Genomic DNA, 20,994 nt, shown 5'->3' with positions numbered 1-20,994 from the left:
AGCTGTCCATGGCGGCACAGGTCAATTCTGTGTCCAGGGCAGCTTTTTACCAGCTCCATCTGGTAAGCAGGCTGAGACCCTACCTGCCCGCAGACTGTTTCGCCAGAGTGGTGCATGCTCTAGTTATCTCCCGCTTGGACTACTGCAATGTGCTCTACGTGGGGCTACCTTTGAAGGTGACCCGGAAACTGCAACTAATCCAGAATGTGGCTGCTAGACTAGGGACTGGGAGTGGCTGCCGAGACCACATAACACCGGTCTTGAAAGACCTACATTGGCTCCCACTTCGAGCACAATTCAAAGTGTTGGTGCTGACCTTTCAAGCCCTAAACGGCCTCGGCCCAGTAGACCTGAAGGAGCATCTCCACCCACATCGTTCTGCCCAGACACTGAGGTCCTGCGCCAAGGACCTTCTGGCAGTTCCCTCACTGCGAGAAGTGAAGTTACATGAAACCAGGCAGAGGGCCTTCTCGGTAGTGGCTCCCACCCTGTGGAACGCCCTCCCATCAGATGTCAAAGAAATAAACAACTATATTACACTGAGAAGACATCTGAAGGCAGCCCTGTTTAGGGAAGCTTTTAATGACTGATTTTTAATACATTTTTAATCTTTTGTTGCAAGCCGCCCAGAGTGGCTGGGGAAACCCAGCCAGATGGGCGGGGTAGAAATTAATAATAATAATAACAAAAACAACAACAACAACTGCCAGGGGAACATATAAATAGACTGCAGTTGTTGCTTTCCATCCTGCAGCATCTACCCAAAGGCAGGCTGAGCAAAGCACTTCTTAGGACATGCCTATTATCAGAAGCAGAATCCCTGTCTGTGTGCCATGCCTTCCTGCAACCAGCTATATCCAAAGAAGCTGTGGGCTGCCTTTCTTCAGTTCATGATCCTGCCTGAATCTGACACTACAGGCACCAGTAGCTCCTAAGTCCTTCACTATTATTCTATGTAAGTTTGTTCACATTCCACATGCTGCTGGTTTCATCCATATGGCAGCAATTGAAATATTTACTGTAGAGCATTCAAGGCATACAATCAGCTGTGACAATACACAAAGTACCCTTGTATTCTGAAATGCATGTTATCTGGGCTGTTGACGTTTCTCACACAGGCTGAATCTGCAAACCGTACACCTTTGTTCCAAGGACAGCTTGCTTGAAAGGGGGCTGATTCATTCAGAAAAATGAGGTGCAACATTTGGAAAAATGGACAGAAGCATTTTGTCCCTATTTAATCTAAGGCCATTTGTTAAATGAAGCACCTTACATGCTGCAATGGATAATATAGCTTGCATGTACTAATTAATATATGTACCTCTTAGAATGCTTGATAGAAGCTGGTGCTTTGGCAATGTCTTAAAGAGCAATATGGGAGAAGAAAGTGCTTAATACACATTTTAATGAACTGGGCAGTATACCGTATTTTTCGCCCTATAGGACGCACCGTCCCATAAGGCGCACCTAGTTTTTTGGGGGGAAATAAAGGGGAAAAAATTATTTCCCCCCCAGGCGCCGGGCTGGGGCGGGGGAGGCCCGAGCTTCCCCTGACCCCAGCCCCCAAACAGGCAGCTCTCTGCAAGCCGTGGGAGCCCAGCGCTGGCTCCCGCTGCTTGCTGAGAGGTCCGCGAAGCCTGGGCGTGCTGAGCTCAGCGCGCGCAGGCTTCGTCATGCTGGCAACTCTCCGCAAGCAGCGGGAGCGCTCCCGCTGCTTGCGGAGAGGTCCGCGAAGCCTGGAGAGCAAGAGGGGTCGGTGCGCACTGACCCCTCTCGCTCTCCAGGCTTCAGCGAAAGCCTGCATTCGCCCCATAGGACGCACACACATTTCCCCTTCATTTTTGGAGGGGAAAAAGTGCGTCCTATAGGGTGAAAAATACGGTATTTAGACAACTGCACAAACTTTGTTTTTACAGCACTTTGTTGTGGGAGTTGCACCACAACTTTATTCCAAACAGCAGTGTTCTAGTTTGGAGTTCTAGGTGGACTATCTCTCAGTCTAACCTACTTTACAGGGTAGCTGTGAAGATAAAAAGGAGGAGGGATGTAAACTACCTTGAGCAAGAAGGAATATATAGCTAATAAGTAATATTACAATTAATATACAGTTAATAAGCAGTCATTAATAGCCTTATCCTGCAAGAACAAATTAGTGGTGGTGAACACAGATACTGTGATTAAAAATTCCATGGTTTAATTCTGTGCTATGTTAAAAGACCTTGCCTGTCCTGAATCTCCCACCATAAGGTTCACAGAATTGCCCTTTGCTCTAATATTATGAGGGCAAGAAAAACATCTCTTCATCCACTTTCTCCACTCATGTATAAAGCTCTATCACGTCTCCTCTGACTAACCACCAGACTGCCAATCACTGGTCAATCACTGCAAACTGAGACTGGAGGGAAGCGGGGCTTTGGGTCTTTTTTTAATAAACAAAAAACAACCAGCAACATTTTTTGTACTTCTGCAATTTGGGGTTTTCATGAACATGCAGATTCCCACCTTTTGTTTCTCAATGATCATGTTTTTGCTTCATGTCTATTGTCACGGGACCACTAAATTTGCTATTAGAGGGAGTACACTCTGTCCCGTTAACTCAGAACTTTGCTTCCTTACACTAACCTGGTTCCCAATCTTCTGGTTCGTAGGCCCATGAAAATTGACCTTATTAGTTTTCCAAAAGAGGCAGCATTGACTGGGTCCAATTTATGCTCCTGACAGTGTCTCAGGTAGTGGTTGTAGAGGGTACTTCTGGGGAGACTCACTCCTTCTGCTGTTTCATAGTTGTCTAAAAGCCACTGGAGCTATTTCAAATTGGGAACAAAGAAGAAAAATGAGCTCAACATAACTTTGCAGAACAGTTATGCCTTCGTTAGTGTTGAAATAATGTAAGAACAAAAATAATTCTCTCTGTTTAGCTGGACACATCTTTCTTTAGCTCCAGGTAATTCTCCACAGAAATTCTAAAAGCATTACATCATCTTAAAATAGCTTTACAAATAGAGAAACAGCAGAATTCTTAAGACCTGTGGCCTCAGGCAATATAAATTACTTTAAGTAGCAACATGTTAATTCCATGTGCACTGACCTAGACTTTCAGGCAAAGTGTTAGCACTTGAGAGAATAAGAGCAACACTGAAAATAAGTCACACAATCAAAAAGGAAAATATTCTTATTAAGTACTGGTAACATTTATCCATGCTTCTGTATCATTAGATTACCAAGATAACAAATATTACAGTATTTAGTTGAATAACTTTTGTTTTTATAACTGCTGAAGATTCTGGATCAGATCCTGCTCCTACTAGTGAAAGAGAGAGGTCCAATTTCACTGAAAACCAAACTGGGTCTTGTGAAGAAGTTGGGCTTCCTTTGGACCAAGTATGGGCAACCAATGTACAACTCCTCCCATCCCTTTCCATTGGCCCTGCTGGCTTGAGCTGGTGGGAGCTGGGAGTCCATCCCGAGGGCCAGAGGTTTCTCTATCCCTGCTTTAGGCTACTTTATTTAGGATTTGCATGATCATTCATGGTCCTCTGTTGAGGGGCACATGGCAGCTATGTCAAAATTATACAATGTATGCAGAGCAGATTGCAAGTACTGAGACAGAAACAAAGTATCGTGTTCCAAATAATCAAACCACTTAAATTTTTTAGACAGTTTCAATAGGAAAAAAACTTTTACAGCACAAATTTATACATTCCTATTTAGAAGTAAACTCCACTAGGAAACCTTGGATTAGCTTTCCATCTTACATTCTAGTGGAGGGGGAAAATGTTCAACCAGTCTTTGAGGATTGGTAGTTTTTAGTAAGATATATAGGAATGGGAGAGATACACATAGCTAGGTATATTTATTGATTAACTGTTCCAAGCTGTTTGGTTTAGAACAGTGATTTTCAACCAGTGTGCTGTGGCACCCTGGGGTGCCTTGAAGGATGGTCAGGGCTGCCCTGGCAACACTGGTCTCTGTCCCTCTTCCCTTCCCTCCCTCCTCTGATGCCCTCTGGTGCCTCTGGCTCCCCAAGACAGCTGTTTATTTCAGCAGCCCTTGCTATAAGTTCCACAGGCGAATTTTGGGGCAGCTCAGAGACCAGGGGCAGCAGCAGTGGCTGCCCAGAGGACTCCCAAGGAGAGGGGAGAGGAGAGGAGGCTGAGGGAACACTCCACAAGGGAAGGTGTTTGAAAAAGGGTAAGAGGCTGCCAGCCCTGCAGGCATAACTGGTCTCCTGAGCCCCAGAGGAGAGCTGCAAAAAAGAATGTAGCTGGTCAAGGGAGTCATGGACTCAGAAGGGTTGAAAACCTCTGGTGTAGACAGCAAGGTTTTGGAGCTGTAGTAGCCAGGCCATCTGCTGAACAAATTATAAATCAAGCAGAAGACATGCCCCCTGTCATTAGCCATCTCCCTATTAGTGCTCTCTAGTTACCAGACCAGCTTGAATGACAAAAGCCCCATCAGAAACCTTCAGCAGAACCCCAACCCCCAAGAAATGCCTCCTGCAATGACTATCCAGAGGTTAAAATCTTCCTGCAGTGCTGCTGTAAATGAAGGCAGTGGAAAGGCTATCAGGATCAGCAGGCGAAGGAAAGGTTCCTCTGGTCACCAGCTGCCAGAATGAGACTTTCACATGGAAATCAAGTTAACAGGGCAGGCAGATGAGAGGTCCCGGGGGTACTGGGGGCGACCGGAAGGACTGCTCTCTCCCTTTGGCCCATCATGCTTGGCATCTTGTCTCCCAGCCAACACAGCAACAAAATGAAGGATGCTGGCCGGTCCACTTGTTACCCTAAGTGGTGTTCCACTGTGCTACCCACCCTCTGGCTTCCTTGACACCCTGTTGCCGTGTCAGACTGGATTAGATGTTTCCTCAAAAAGCAGAGGCAGATGACCCTCAGAAGTTAGTCACAAATCTGCTTTTGGGTTCAAATTTCATCTTAGACCTAAGGCATCCCACCAACTCTCCGCTTCAGCCACTCATTATTATCAAAGGATAATAACACTGACCTGAGTTACAGTGCTGTTGTAAAGAATGTTACAAACACTACGAACCCTCTAAAAAGCTGTATACATTGTATATTTATTGCTGCTGTTCTTGCTAATATAAAAATGGAAATAGTTGTGCTGTGCCTGGGAATTCATCGCAGTTGCAACTGAGATATGGCTTGTTTGTTTGTTCAAAGCCTATCAAACAAGAGATCCAGAGTGTCCCTTTCACGAACAGAACTAAGATCCTGGGGAGGGCAGGCTATTTCCCACAATTACCGTTTTCCGCTGCGGCCTCCTGCAACACCCCCACTGTTCTGGATTGTGCTCCCAAAGCAGTGTTTTAGGAAACAGAGAGAGAGGGAAGTGGGGACATGGCCTGGAGCACTCCACAAGCAAGCCTCTGCGGAGGGGAACTCTGGATCCGGCCCGTTCTTTCTTCCTTGTTTTAGTTCATGTACCCAATATTATTTCAAGATATCTCATTTGTCACAAATCTCTTTCAAATTAGTGATGTACCATTATGATCATATAACTTATGACGGTATGTCAAGGGAAATGGTAAACCTTTACCTTGGTGTATTAAAAACACTTATTTAATTCACTAATGAGCTAACATAAGCATATCTGAGGACAGGAACCATCATAGCTTTCAAACTTTGCACTTAACTCATTAGAATTAATCAGCATAGATTAAAGCAGATATTCTATTGCTATTTATCCCAAAGGGAAATACCGAAATGGAATTGCAAAAACCACAGAACACTTCCCAATTAAATTATAAATGTAACATTTGACATTTCCCCCCATAGATGAATTACAACATACTATGATTAATTTTAAATACATTTTACAAAAAAACTTTACTTTTGACATAATATAACGGTTACTTGCAATAGTCATTGCTGGCAGTGCAGTCAATGTTCTGAATAAAGACTTTTGCTTTAGGACATACACATTTCACGGACAAAGGTCCAGTTGTTTTGGATTATAAAACTGGGGGTGGAGCAGAGGATGATGATTTAGGCCACAGAAAATGTGACAGTGGAAATAATAAATTTAAGTTCTACATATTTGGAAGCATGGACCTCCAAAAATGAGCAAGGCAACAGCTCTCTTGCATGTATGCTAGTAGTGGGTGGACAGGATTATGATGATGATTATTTTGATATACCGCTCTTCATCTGAAGATCACAGGGCGGTATGTAGCATAAAAAGCTTGAACTTGCCTTTGAAACAGTAAGAGATGATGCCCCTCTAGTAACCAGCAACTACTCCGACACAAATTCATGCAGAATAGGTCTAGCAATGACCATTAGCATTATAGCTATACAGAATTTTCATGCTCAGGTGCCTATGCCTCCAAATATCTGATGCTGGGTACAAACAGGGGATGGGCATCAAAATAATGAGAAAGCCACAAAAATAAGAAAGCATTAATACTTGGCCCAACATACAAATAATTTAAAGAAAACACAAGCTAACAGCATTAAGACCATGTTGTAAAACCATGCCATACAACCATAAAGTGCTAAGGATTGGCATTATAAGTCACCATTATGATAGTCTGTTTCAAAGTAGTTTTGAATTTAAATTTTAGTCAAATATTGTTATGATGTGCAGAAATAAGTTAATCCAATAAATTTACCTCTCTTCACCCAATTTCAACCTTCACCCTTCCACCTAATTCTCAGCCACACTGGTAATTACCATACACATAAAAAGAGGTGAGGTGAGATAAAAACAGAGATTTAAAATACTATTAAACTAAGTGCTGGTATCCCATCTACTGAATGTCATCCTACTATAACCGCTAAGTCTAAAAGATCTCTACATCCAAAACTTAATTTTAAGGATCAGGTTTCTAGACACATCAATGGATTTTGGGGTTATAAAACTGGCAGGGGGGGGGAGTATTTATTTCATACATGTTGTATTTTTGAGACAAGTAACCATTCTTTCACTAATAAAAATAGCATCCTTTTTATATATCCTAATGGTCCATTTCCAAAAGGAAACATCCAAATAATATTCAAACAAAGAATTTTGAAAACTCTATGGATTATGTAAACTATGAAATGTAATGTTAGGTATATTGCTTTATTTTTCTGGAAATATATGTTCACATAAAGCTATGAGATTTTCAGTCATGGATCACTAGGCACTGTAAGAAAATAGTTAATTTTACAGGGAAAGATTTACTATTATATGGGCCACACTACTACAAAACAGAACTTCACAAAACACCCTGCTTTGGAACAATGCCTTAGCTTTGCTTTCCTTTACCCTGGAAATAGCACAGCAAGGCACAGGGTATAATTAGTTTTCTGCATACTTATTCTGTGAAACAAGGAAACACAGAAAAATACCAAATAATATATTTTTGTCAGATTTACCAACACATTTCAGGAAATGTGGTAGCAGTTTACTTATACGCCAGCAGGGAAATTCTTGAATGAATTGAATCAGCTTTTTATATACAGTCATACCTCAGGTTACAGACGCTTCAGGTTGCACACCGCGCCGAACCTGGAAGTACCAGAACAGGTTACTTCCGGGTTTTGGCGCTCGCACATGCGCAAAAGTGCTAAATCGCACTTTGCGCATGCGCAGAAGTGCAACCCACGTGTGCACAGACACAGCGCTGCGGCTTGCAATTGCTGCGGGTTGCGAACGTGCCTCCCGCATGGATCACGTTCGCAACTCGAGCGTCCACTGTATACACAATTAGTTAATTTTGAGATAATCACATGTTTGGAAATTTCATTTCCATAGTTATGCTTCTTTTAAGATACTTTTTCATGCAAACACATGTTAGAAAAGCATTCATTCATCTGCAAGACTTGAAACAAACAAGCTTTGTGATTTAACAATAATGAGATGGCACGATGAGAGCTGAACAATATTTACAGATTTTTGAGTGGGGCCAACTTGTGGGATGGAGGAGTGGGAAAACACAAGGGTAGGAAAACAGCACTGAGGATAAAAATAAGTTAGGCTGACTCAAAAGGTCATGGGTTTATGAGCATACAGAAACGACAAGCATATGGACCCCATGAACCAAGCCCTTGACTTTCCTTGGTTGTTCCCCAGAGGCAGCCTGGGTCACATCACTCTGGGCTCAGTCCGACACTTAGAGGCGGCATCAGGAGGTACAGAACCTGAGGCTAGGTCACCAAAGCTCAACAACGCATTTCTTCCTGAAGAAAGAGAAGCTGGTGTACCTGTGAGACACCAGACATGCCCTTTTCCATATCTATGGCTCTCCTCCGGGTGCACAATTTTGTATATATGAAAAGAAAGTGTTTAAGATGCCAACTGATTAAAAGACTGGCTTTTGTGTAATGAATATATGGGAATTAATGCCATTTTACAAAGTGGCAAAACCCTTGCCATTTTGAGAGGCAGGCTGTATATGAAAACAGTCCTCATATGGCAAGGACTCTCTGCAGAGGGATGTTGGAGTCCCACTACGGAATTCCAGGTGACCCCTGTCTGGCTTGGAGGGGAGGCTTTTGCTCCACCACAAGAGCATCCCCACTTGGCTGCATGGGAGGGAGATTGCATGGGAAATAATGAAGGGAGATACTCAGAACATGGCTGTGACAGGGGCCAAATCTGCTTCCTCCCTCTAGTAGTGTCAGCTCTGAAAGTCATGCTCTTATCTATAGCTAGGTCTTCGCCTAAAGAGTCATATTGTGTTTCTTGGTCGTACTGGAGCATGGCGGAGTATTAGGAACTGGCAACGAAGAAGCATAAAGCAGTGAAATTATTTCTTTGCTTAAAAAAATCTTAAGTCACAACTGCGACATCTTACCCTAGTCAAATGAGAACAGAATACACATTTTGTTTAACAGTATGAAGCCTATGTTAACAATCCAAATAAAACTGGGTTATTTTTTTTAAAAAGAATTGCTCATGGTGGTTTGAGCAATGCTATAAGGGCGATGAAATCAAACAACTCAACAATTTTGCTGCACTGTCATTGTGTCTGAAAAAAGATAGTGAGGAGTTGCTATGAGAGCTTAAAAGTAGAAAGGAAGATTCAGGAGGCAAAAAAAGAAAAGGAAAAGGAAAAAAGCAGCAACCAAAACAAGCATTTAGAAGGCAAGCTAGGCATGCAAATCAAGCAAGGGATTAGTTTACATGAAGAAGAGGCAACTTACATGGCTGTTGAGAAGAGAGCTTCTGTGAGTGGACAGACCATCAGACTTTTGCAGTGTCTCAATCGCCATTTCAATCTGATAATAGATGTCATTAAAAAAAGGGCTCAAGACAAGATAGTAATAAAAGACTGACCACAGAAATTTTGATAGATTGCCAAAGTTCAAAAGAAAACTTTAGTTCAAAGCTATTACAATTTATTGGGGGCATAGTCTTCAAATCTTTACCCCAGCAAATTTTGCAGCAACAACTGCGTCAACAAAACTGAAAGAGCAAGTTATCAAAAAGGCCGCCCCGCCCCCTCCTGCTCATTCCATAAAAAGAAAGAAAGAAAAACATGGTTTTTTGTCAAGCCACAATGCAAACATTTCAGAATCCTGAGCATGGTATAATATCCATAGAAAACAGATAAGCATCCTAGAAAATAAGTATACAAAGAACTTGAAGCACTTGGTTGAGCCTGCAACCCTCTGCTCTGTTCTGGGAGCAGGTCTCCCTGACCTTAGTCAGACATACTTCCAATTAAACATGAACAGGATGGCACCAGGAGGGTTTATTCTTTGGACCTACAATTTCATATTATGTGTCTCTTGCCTGCTGATTCTTGAAAAATGAACAACTTTAATTAATCTCATGATGTAAACTGCTACCAAACCACCACAATTTATTCACTGGGCTAGCACCCTGGCCTTCCAAAGACAAATGCAGATGAGCAGGAGAGAACTACACTCAGATCTGGTCCTTTGCTGAAATGCTTTTGCAAGAGCAGTTCCCAATGCAGAAATGTAGGCCGCTGCTCAGTTTAAACAGGGTGATGGGTTCCGAAATGGCGGGGGGGGGGGGGGGAGACAAGATAAATCTCTCGATGTTCCTGATGGAACATATGCTTCAAGCACATCTGTTCTTTCTTTGCATCCTGGCCTTGTGTAGATGTCCTTACGTTGAATATTTGCATTTGCACTTATAAATAAATTCTGTATGTGGGAATATATAAAAACAGAAGCATTTTGATAAAACTTCCCATTTCCCTCTTAAGTTGCTCAGAGAGATAGTAACAAATAAGCTACTGTGATGATTCTGAGTGAAATAAAAACAGCATGAAATTAATTAGTGGTTGAGGAAAGAAACACTACAGAATGGACAAAAACACAAACATGTTTTTATTTTTCTGAATTGAGTCTTTTTAGAGAGCATTCTACACTAATCAGATTATGAAGAGACCAATTGAAGATAGTATTTGTCTGTGTCAAACCATTGTCCAATCCAGCCAATTCTTGCCTATTCTAGCAAGTAGAAGTCTTTCCTAGCCCTCTACCTTTTTAACTAGAAATGCCAGGGGTTGAAATGAGACCATTTACGCCTGTACAGCATGTCCCCTTCCACTGAACTTCAGGCCCTTCTCATAGGACACAGAAAACTGTAAAATACTTTATTTAGTATAACATTCTCCAGGAAATCTATTTAATTATTATTTTTATTATTTTAAACCATGATCTCAGTGAAGAATCGTCAAGGTCTCTAACAAAGTATATTAAACATGTAAATCAAGTCAAATTTGAAAAAACACCCCAGAGAAACAAATTAGCAGCGATGTTGATCAGAAAAGCAGAAGCAGGAAAAAGATAATCAGGGCAACTCAAAAGCCTGCCAGAAGAGGACCACTTTGGCATGATGTCTAAAAAACCAGAAAGAGGGGAGCGAGATGAACTTCCCTAGAGAGAATTCTGCAGCTTTAGAGAAGAAATTGCCTGCATGTGGCAACTCACTGCAGTGAAGATCCCAACACCCCGTCCTTATGGCGTCAGGGACCCAGACACTTTAGGGCATTAAAGCTCAAAAGCAGCACTTCAAGCTGAGCCTGGAAGCCAACTGGCCACCAACGATGTAATTGCAAAATTGGTGCTGTATGTGCTGCCATTTCCAGAACATACACCATAGGGAGACACATGTAAAGTACTGTATTGTACAGTGGTCTAACCTAGAATGCCAAAGATACAAGGAACCTTTAAATGCAAGTGATTCCAGATTTGAACCTCTTTCCTGATCCAGTACAGCTCTTCTAATGTTCTTGTATTCTTAATAGCATTTTATATCAAAGGAAAATTAATTGTTATGGGGAGTGTTTTAGCCCCAGTCAAGTCTGGACAGAGGAGGAGGAGATGTTTAAAACAGATGAGAACACAGTAACATAAAGTATTGCACTATACTCTTAAGTAAACAAATGACTTATCAAAGAACAAAGAACATATCAATAAGCTTGTATTAATAGACTAATAACTATACACCCTAGTTTTATCTAAATTCATGCAGACTAAAATGGTTGCAAATCTCAGTACACATGAAGCATTGCATGAATCGTCCATATTCAAACCTTCAGTCTACAACAGGACTAATGTGAATGTACAAATCATTTTAGATCTCCAGAAATAATGTCCTCCTCCTAATAATAATCTGTTTAGACCTGCAATGTGCACAAATACAAATAAGTCTTCTGCTTGCCAATAAAAGGCTACAATGGCAAATAAACAATTGAAATGTGTCTGTCATGTTGACTTTCCATATTCTCACAAAAGACAGCTTCTTTTTAAGATTACTCTTCCAAACGTTTGGGGAAAGTTGGGATAACAATGTATTGGAATATGCAACTGTATGAATGTGCTAATTGCGTCTTTTAATGATCAAGTCCCTATTCCCCCCACACACATTGTTTTAGAGAGTATGCATGCCTATTCAAACAGGAGAGTGAACAAATATATTTTTTTCCACACAGAGATATTGATTTAATATTTGTGCACAACATACCACCACATGTTAAGGAAACAATTCACTACAAATTTATATTTGTTATATTATCAGTATGTACAATGTGCTTTCTGCTTAGAACAAAAAAAAAGTGTGCTTTCTGCTTTCAAAAAAAATGTTTTCAACAGAACAGTTGTTTAGTTATTGGGTGGTACATGGAATATCTTGCATTTGAAAAGGCAAATGTTGTGCTACAGTAACTCATAATTATGGAGTTGGCATATAATTATGCAAATTAAGAAAATTTGCATAATTTGTTTCTAGTATGTCTAAGCAACCATTTCACTGCTCTTTTAAGGGCCTTTTCTTGCATTACTCTGGTGACATGGAAGTGATTGCAGCATTTGTATTTGAAAAATACTTGCTCTTCCCCACACCAGTAAATGTCTTGGGAAATGCAAAAAGAGACCAAACTGTGGCTTCCCTCTATACCAGTGGTTTCCAATGGGTGGTTTTCACAAGTAGGGGGTTTAGGGCTTGGCTTTTGAAAAAACAAGGGGCCTGCAGCACTTAGCTAATTGGGAACTAGTGCTTTACACCAAAGCTACCCTTCCCATCCTGCCAGTTTAATTTAAGGAGCCCTCTCTTTTGTCCAGTTTCCACACAAGGCGAAACCATGATTTAGTGCCACATGCATAAGCTGAAAGAAACCCAACGTAGAATCTTTCCGAAACACAAATATATAAAAGACTCTTAGTTAAAATGTCAGCTTGTGTCAATATTCACACGGAATTCTCAAAATAGTAAATACAATTATTCCTGATGTATCAATGTCTTATTTGACTCTTTGATTAGTTTTTGCGATCAAACATAATCAGCAGAGAAGAAAGCTGAAATACTTTTAAAAGCCCACCTTCATAAATATGGGCTCCTGTCTGGCCTGTTTTAAATCAGTGATCACTGGGTGACAAGTGATTGCTCACTGATGGATGAGAATCTGTCTGCAGAGCAGGAAGTGAGGCAAATTTCAGCAGTCGCCCTCTGCCCTGCTGTGGTCCATGCATTCTCTCAATCTGTCCAGTCCAGTCTGCTCCCAGTCCCCCAGTGGGGTGTGTGTGGCCGAAATGGATTCCCTTCCATCAGTGGGCAGTTACCACTCAATATCACTATCATTATCTCAGGTATGCAAATGAAGTGAAACATTGATTGCAAACTCACATTGATTTTGAGAGTGACCAAAGTGAACAGGGGAATCTTGCTAATAATTTGAACTCCTCTGCCTAGATTAATCAAGGTCTGTTTACTCAGGATAAAGGTAAAGGGACCCCTGACCATTAGGTCCAGTCGTGACCGACTCTGGGGTTGCGGCCCTCATCTCGCTTTATTGGCCGAGGGAGCCGGCGTACAGCTTCCAGGTCATGTGGCCAGCATGACTAAGCCGCTTCTGGCAAACCAGAGCAGCACATGGAAATGCCGTTTACCTTCCCACTGGAGCGGTACCTATTTATCTACTTGCACTTCGTGCTTTCGAACTGCTAGGTTGGCAGGAGCTGGGACTGAGCAACGGGAGCTCACCCCGTTGTGGGGATTCGAACCGCCAACCTTCTGATCAGCAAGTCCTAGGCTCTGTGGTTTAACCCACAGCGCCACCCGCGTCCCGTTTATTCAGGATAGCATTCTTGAATTAACCACCAATGAAAAATCTTGTGTAACCCGCCAGCAGCATAGCGTGGTTTGCCAGCAGCACATGCCAGGATGCGGTAGGGCTCAGAGGGTGAATGGAGCCTGCCGCGCCAACCCAGTCCTGGCTACTGTCAGAGCACCACACACCCCAGAGCCAAGCGGGGCTGTGCTGTGCCACCTACCTGCCTGTGCTGGGGGGGGCAGGCCAACGGATGCAGCCCTTGAATCACCCCAGCCTTCTCACACCGCCCTGCCAGCCCTGCTCCACTTCACAAGGCTGGGATCTGATCTGAATTATTTGACTGGCAAAACTCAAAACTCAGCCTCACAAAGCCATGCAGAGCTGGCAGGGTGGGTGATCAGGGCATCCCAGAAAAATGTGCCCAGTGACAAAATGTAATAAAAGACTATCATAATATCAATGAATTCAAACATCTGATTTCAACATAAGCCTTGTCTTTCATATTGATTGTCACTCATTTCTATGTATAAATCAACAGCTTTTCCCATTTTGTAACTATTTCACATTGGGATTTTCAAAAAATGAACTTGTGATAGGTGACAGAAATACTGTCATCAATCTCCAAATATAATACTGATGTCATCAAGTGGTTAGTGAAACTGGCATACAGAGAGTTTGGCTGATTTCTTTGTCTTGTAAACGCATAATAAAACACTTAGCAGAGTAAGCTCCCATGGCATATTGTTAGAACAAGATACGCAAAGAACTTCTGGAATCTTGAAACAGCTTATTTTCCACTACATCATAGGGTGTTTTTTTTGGGGGGGGGGTTGCTGTTGCAAAAATAATGAGGAAGAATACAGTAATTATGCAGTTCAAAATAGGGACAGTATTTCACATTACAGAACAAATATAAAATTTGAATTTACCAGCCACTCTTTTGTCTTTTGCTATTTTAACACCAATTAGTCATAATATTAAAAAGCACACAAGCTGCTTGAAAGTTTCTCTTTCAAGCTCTTCAGTTTTTTTAAATTCTCTCTTTTTAATTTGCCAAAACAGATGGTACATGCAACAATTATGGATATTGCTGTGTATGGCATCGGCAGTTGAAAAGTATGCTCTACAATTCCTACAATTTAAGAGTTATTTAAAAAAACAAAACAAAACTGAGAAGTATTTTTAAATAAAAGTTTCTAGCTGTAAAGAGGAAGCGCAATGTACCTACAATTTATATGTATTATGTAATATACTATTTTTTAAAAACCCGAAAGAAGGTACACACAGAGATTAAAAACCCTCAAGTAAAAAAATTAATCTGATTTTCAGTATATTCATGGTTGGTGAACTTTCTACATCAAGGGGTCAACATTTGAAATGTATGTAATTTCCTTTCTTAAAACTTGCCTCTCCTAGTCTGCATCCAAAAATCCATATACAGTGGAACCTCGGGTTGCAAACATGATCCGTGCGGGAGGCACGTTCACAATCCGCACTGTTTGCACAGTGCAATTCGGCGTTTCTGCGCATGTGCAAAGCGTGAGTTAGTGTTTCTGCGCATGCGCCAAAACCTGGAAGTAACCCATTCCGGTACTTCTGGGTTTGGCGCGGTGCGCAACCCAAAATCGCATAACCTGAAGCGTCTGTAACCCGAGGTACCACTGTACATTATAATCTGAACTTGACATAACTACACAATGCCATATAAGATTTCCTCTTTAAACTTAAGTTCTCTTGAATGCCAATCTACAAGATCCACTGACTTTACAGAGTGGCTTTTCTGGCAAGGCAGAGAGAGTAGAAAAGGAACCTCAGAAACCTTCGCTCCCTACAAGGCTTTCTGGGTTTCGTTCCCAATGTTTAATATTTCTCTCATTCATCTCATAATGCTGTTTATTTTGGGGTTTTTTTCTCTTTTCCCCACTGCCTCTGTATTTTAACATGGCTGCTACAAGCAGGTCTATTTAATTTGTATGTTCTCCTCCATTTTGCAGAGTCCTCCAGATATTGCAGGACCACAACTCCCATCACTCCTGACCATTAGCCATGCTGGCTGGAGCTGATATGAGTTCAATAACACCTAGAACACCACAGGTTCTCATAACATAATGGCCTCGTACAGATGCAATGTTAAACCACGGTTTGTCAAGCTCAACACTGGTTTGTTTGTATGTCTTAAGCTGACTAAGATCACTCATCATGGTTTGTTTGGAGCAATTTACACTATTGTGCTTTGTGGGAGACCTGGATCACCCAAGTTGTGCATGGGCAGGGTGAGGAGGCTGTCAGAGCAAGTGTGCTGGGTGGGTGAATGTGAAATGGAGAAGTTTAATGTCTCCCTTCCCCACTGAACAATCACTGCTGAGAGGAGCAAAAGACAGCCTCGCCTGATAGCAAGCTACATAATCTGGGTACAAGCAGAAGACTTTCAGAAGGCAAGTCATGGCATTCAGAAGTCATGGCATTGTGTGGTGGAGTCTCCTTCTTTGGAGGTCTTTAACCAGAGGCTTGACAACCATATGCCAGGAGTGCTCTGATGGTGTTTCCTGCTTGGCAGGGGGTTGGACTCGATGGCCCTTGTGGTCTCTTCCAACTCTATGATTCTATGATTCTATGACTTTTTCTTCAAAAGGATTGTGGGAGGAGGATGTTTTACTGCTTAGGAGCTTTCTGGAGAAGCCAAAGATCTCCAAGGCAAGTGTTTATGTTCACTGCCCCGTTTCTGTAACCAGCCAAAGGTAAGACAGCTGGTGATGCCTTGCCAGTCCCCAGATGCCACAAAGAGCTTCAGCGTAGCAGCAGGGTATTTGCAGAGGAGCTCAAGGAATAGCAAGCCAACACTAGATCAAACAAGCCATGGTTTGGCTGAATATCAGTAAGCTGGACCCTGGACTATTCAACAAACCATGATTAAAACAAACTATCATTTACTGCTACAATTTATATTAACCAGGAATGGGATTGGTTGCTTTTAAGGAATAAAAAGTTCTCAAACATTGAGTTCATTTGCATCCACCTCCCATTTAGCAACTTTCCATGCAGCTGCTAATCTCTGTGATACATACCTCTAATGCAGTCAAATGCCTGCTCACATGGAAACTACAACTGTGACTGAAGCTGCTATCAATATCAAGAAAGCTAAAATATGAATGACAACCGCATGGAGAACTAACTAGAACGACCCATACAGGAGACATGAAATCCAGAACTGAAAAGAATGCAGTGAAAGAAGCTGTGATACTGTCATTATATTTAACTAAATTTCTGCAATTTTATTTCCCCACAAAGTAAATTTACTGAACATAGTTTTGAGAGAAAGCCATCTGAAAGTCTGAATCTGTTCGAATAAATCTGATTAAAACCATGGAAGAGAATGAGACTCGTACTTTTCCCTTTCTTTTTTTGCATGGTGGGCGTCAATTATTTGGGGCACAAACCCCTGCGACCCATTGCTGTGAAGCTTTTGTTCATTTCAATGTCCTTGTGGAAGCGACACAAAAATGAATAGAGGTTGCATGGCAACAGGGCCAGGTAGTCCATGCCTTCATTAAGCAAACCTGGAATTTCTGCTCCTGAAAACAAACAAGAGAGACGGAAGCGTCTGCGCTACTTACTGTGGCTGGGGAGGCGCGCGTGGTGTGCGTCACTGAATGGCCAGAGTTCTCCATGGAGTTGCCAATCAGGTAGGTGCCTCCCGTGCTGCTGATGAGCTGTCCTCCCGTGACACCCATCTGAATGCCTCCAGTGCCCACCATACTATGAGAAGAGACCACAGTAGTCACCTGTGCAGAACTGCCTTGGGTATCAAAGTAATTCCCTCCAGTGTTTTGGCTGTACATCTGAGTTTCTGTGTAAGGATACGTGGTTGTTCGTCTTCAGGGAAAAAGAGAGAAAAGACAAAGCTGTTTAGATGCATCCTTTTACTAGAGGAAGACAACTGTTCACCACAATGGCTTGCATCGAGCTAAATATTATTTCTCATTTCTAACAGCATTTTCTATTGCACAAAGTCTTTTAAATTTATTAGCTTATAATCTAAGATGAATCTCTTTTCCTGGAAAAAAACTATAAACTATTTACTACAAAAGTTGCAACACAGCAAACTGTTATTCCCAATGTTTAGAAGTGGAGATGACACACCCTTTGCTAAGAGAAAAACACAACAAGTGTGTAACTACCGAGTCCATCTGTTTCAAATGCTCACTCTCAGTGATGTCAACTCCAAGTACTTCTGAGCTCAGAATACAAAATATTAATTCACAGTAGAAGGATGACATACACTTATGGGCAGAAAAAAATGGCTCAGCTTAGATGCCGAAAACTTGATCAAGCACAGAAAGTGTGTTGCCGTGTTTGCCCATATGTATTCAAACTTGTGTGAAATCACGAGAGCTATACAATAACTTTAAAAAGAAACAAAAGCAGATTCTGCAGATATCAGCATGTCCAAGGGAAAGCACAAGCGATGTATACAGGAACTGGGCTCTGTGTGTGTGTGTCCCTGTGGACACAAACATAAAATCATAGAGTTGTCCAACGCCAGTTACCATTTTCATGTGCTCAGGATGTTTTGTGTCCTTCTGACATTTCCCTGTGGGAAAGAAGTCAGGTAGCAGTATTTCTGATGAAAGAGAATGGCATTGAAAGGGTAAATCTTTTATATTTTCTGAAGTTTCAAAGGTGGTGTGCACATGGCACACTCCCACACATTGATTTATTCCCAGCTGACTCTATTAGGTTCTATGGAAATGTCATGACAATGATCTGTCACCTTTTATAAATTAGTACTTCTGCCACCTCATCTTGCCTCAGCATGTACCTGAGCTGAATGCGACCCTAAATTTTCTTTCATCTGCTCATTCAATAGGCTTCGTTTACCTGGAGCACACTGATCTTTCCATGCAAAAGTTGCTCTTAGGTTTAGTACTGTTTTACAGGTGCTTTTCACTCCATCAAGAAAAGGCTTTTCCTTGCAATTAATTATTTTCTACTCAGTTAAGTGTTATTTCCTTACAGGCAGCCTAATTCCTATAAAAATTTGAACGCACAGAAGAACCTCGATTCAAACACCTGTTCTTACTACTGTAGTGTTTAACTTCGCCATCTATTTACATAGGGTTCATTTATTATTGTTATTTCAACAGTATGTAGTGATAGTAATAGAATTTAATAACATTAATACATTTAATCATATTAGCTAACATTACTGTGGGGAAAGTAGACAAGATTTCTTAGCTAAAAATTAAGGAAGGTGCTTACACCCATCAATATTTATGAGAACGAACACAAGTTGTTATAGGTTTTTAAATTATTTATTCCTGCAAAGCAGAGATGTTGAAAACATTAACCACAATGTTATTTGAAGACAATATATTTGGAATTATTATGGAGAGGAGATGGGAGAATAACAACACAACCCTGGGCTTTCATTTTTGGCAGCACCACATGTCCTTCCTGAGCGTCTGGTTCACACTAACTAGGCCAAACCAGCGCTTCGTGCAAATGCATGAGGGTGCAAGTTCTCAAAAGGAAATGGCAGCCACCTTGCTCCTCCCCAGTTATTCTGCTGGTGGTTTGATTTAGGGTGCTGCCCAAACCATAGGACAAACCATGGTTACAGCTTGGAGCTAGTTTAGAGAGAGCTAAACCACAGCCTTGGGCTTAGATGACATGGCTTGGCTCAGCACAGCAGCAGAACCAAGCGGCAATGCGGCCACATTCCCCTCTCCCAGAGCCTGCATGCTTGCATGTTCACGGTAATGTGCAAGCCAGGCAAATGTCTAATTCTGCCCTTAGGAAACAGCTTTTGCAACACGGGGAATGAACAAATGCATCTAGAAGGCTGGCTATATGAAAAATAAGGAACATAAGTCACAATACTAGAGACCTATAATTAATCAGAGATATCTAACATAAAACTGAAGTAGTAAACTTGATTAGTCTTCCACTCAAAATGATAATTATAAAAATTCAGGCACTAAACTAATCTCTTTCTGTCTGCACACTGCAGGTGACATATCATGGTCACATTCATCCATGAGAAGTACATTATAATGGTAGAGAACAGGCAATACCACCTCAAGAGTCATCCACTTAAAACTGTACTCTTTGTACCTCACTACTCATAGATCAACCGTCTGAAAACTCACAGATCTGTGATGTGCATAATATACTGACTAGAATGCTGCTTCCGCCTCACTGAAAATTTCCATATGAGCATGGCAAAGATTCTCTACCATAAGGCAGTTTTATTTATCACCCGGTATTGTAATGACGTATGCACCACTTTAAGGACACTGCTTGCTTGCGCTCTCTCTCTTCTTTCAAAATTCCTAGACTGTGTAATTATCACATACTCCCAAGACTGTGTAATTATCACACACTCCCATAATCAGAACTGTTCAGCTTATTTGTGGCATTAGCTTATTTATGTTTCCTGTGTCTACTGAAAAGAAAAATGCCAACCATGGTTTTTATCTCAACATGGGCTTCACCTATATCATGTGACAAAGAAACACCCACCACCCCCTCAAGATCCACGCCAACCACAAAAGATCATTAGCTACCACCAGGTGTCAACTGTGATGGAGCTTTAAAAAACAAAACAAAACAAAACAAACACAGAATGAATGATGGGGGTCCATCATTCACAATTGGTGAGGGTAGTTTCATATGTTCACTTTCTCACACATTTTTCCATCTTCGGTCCTATGTGCAGCCTGCATGTAGAAGACCTGCATGCATGAGTGGGATGTCCAAGATGAAGGACTTACATAGCTCCGTTTGTGTAGACGGTGTCACTTCCCTCCACATACTGCACCTGGGCTGGGTAGACATGCTGGACCTGTTGCACCGTTTGCACTTGCTGAACCTGCAAAGAAATCAGTCACATGATGAGATGCGTTTCCCTCTCGGCCATTCAGAACCTATTCTCTACTGTTGCTAATTATTAGTGAGCAATAAAAAAACATTGAAGCAGTGAAGCTTCTTAAACAGATTACAAAACAAACCCACAGTAGGGTGACTGAGGACAGGCTCCCCATGGCATGCTTGCCTTATTTATCTGTACAATATTAAAGTAATAATACTAATAACTTTATTATTTATACCCTGCCCACCTGACTGGGTTCCCCCAGCCACTCTGGGCAACTTGCAGCATATATAAAACATAGTAAAATATGAAACATTAAAAAGTCACATTTCAGCAGGTGTCCACATAACATAACATAACATGACATTTAGAAGAGATTCAATCTTGTTCTGTAAATATACTTGAATTATCAAAAAGTGACTTAGCAATGTTAGCTTCATGGCTAAAAAATTTTAAAGAAGGGGGAAAGAATATTGTGAACTGTTCAGATGCCATGACAAAGCATGGTTTGTGCTAAAATAATAATTTAAACCAAAACTATAGGCTGTGCTTGGACAGAACAATGAAATAAGGTTTATTGTAACAGGAA

General features: G+C 41.5%; 1 protein-coding gene and 1 long non-coding RNA gene across 8 annotated transcripts in view; one reads left to right on the top strand and one right to left on the bottom strand.

Annotated features, from left to right (window-relative positions):
- LOC310753124 overlaps positions 1-20,994 on the top strand; it is a 163,967-nt gene that overhangs the window by 59,496 nt on the left and 83,477 nt on the right. The gene's annotated exons all lie outside the window — the stretch shown is intronic.
- RFX3 (regulatory factor X3) overlaps positions 1-20,994 on the bottom strand; it is a 108,464-nt gene that overhangs the window by 25,435 nt on the left and 62,035 nt on the right. For 2 of the 7 annotated variants that reach the window (XM_083593218.1, XM_083593219.1), the window contains exons 3-6: positions 20,308-20,405; positions 17,149-17,407; positions 9,150-9,224; positions 2,623-2,804 (exon numbers count right to left, since the gene is read on the bottom strand). In XM_083593218.1, the coding sequence (XP_083449344.1) occupies positions 2,623-2,804; positions 9,150-9,224; positions 17,149-17,407; positions 20,308-20,405 (614 nt within the window). The remainder of the gene's footprint in view (positions 1-2,622; positions 2,805-9,149; positions 9,225-17,148; positions 17,408-20,307; positions 20,406-20,994) is intronic. The other 5 variants (XM_083593222.1, XM_083593223.1, XM_083593220.1 and 2 more) reach the window with 3 other exon arrangements.

The sequence above is a fragment of the Podarcis filfolensis genome (genome assembly GCF_964270895.1).
Source record: "Podarcis filfolensis genome assembly, chromosome: 17".
Lineage (NCBI taxonomy): Eukaryota > Metazoa > Chordata > Lepidosauria > Squamata > Lacertidae > Podarcis > Podarcis filfolensis.
The sequence above is the reverse complement of the archived record's forward strand: the minus strand, read 5'-3'. Positions and strand labels throughout refer to the sequence as shown.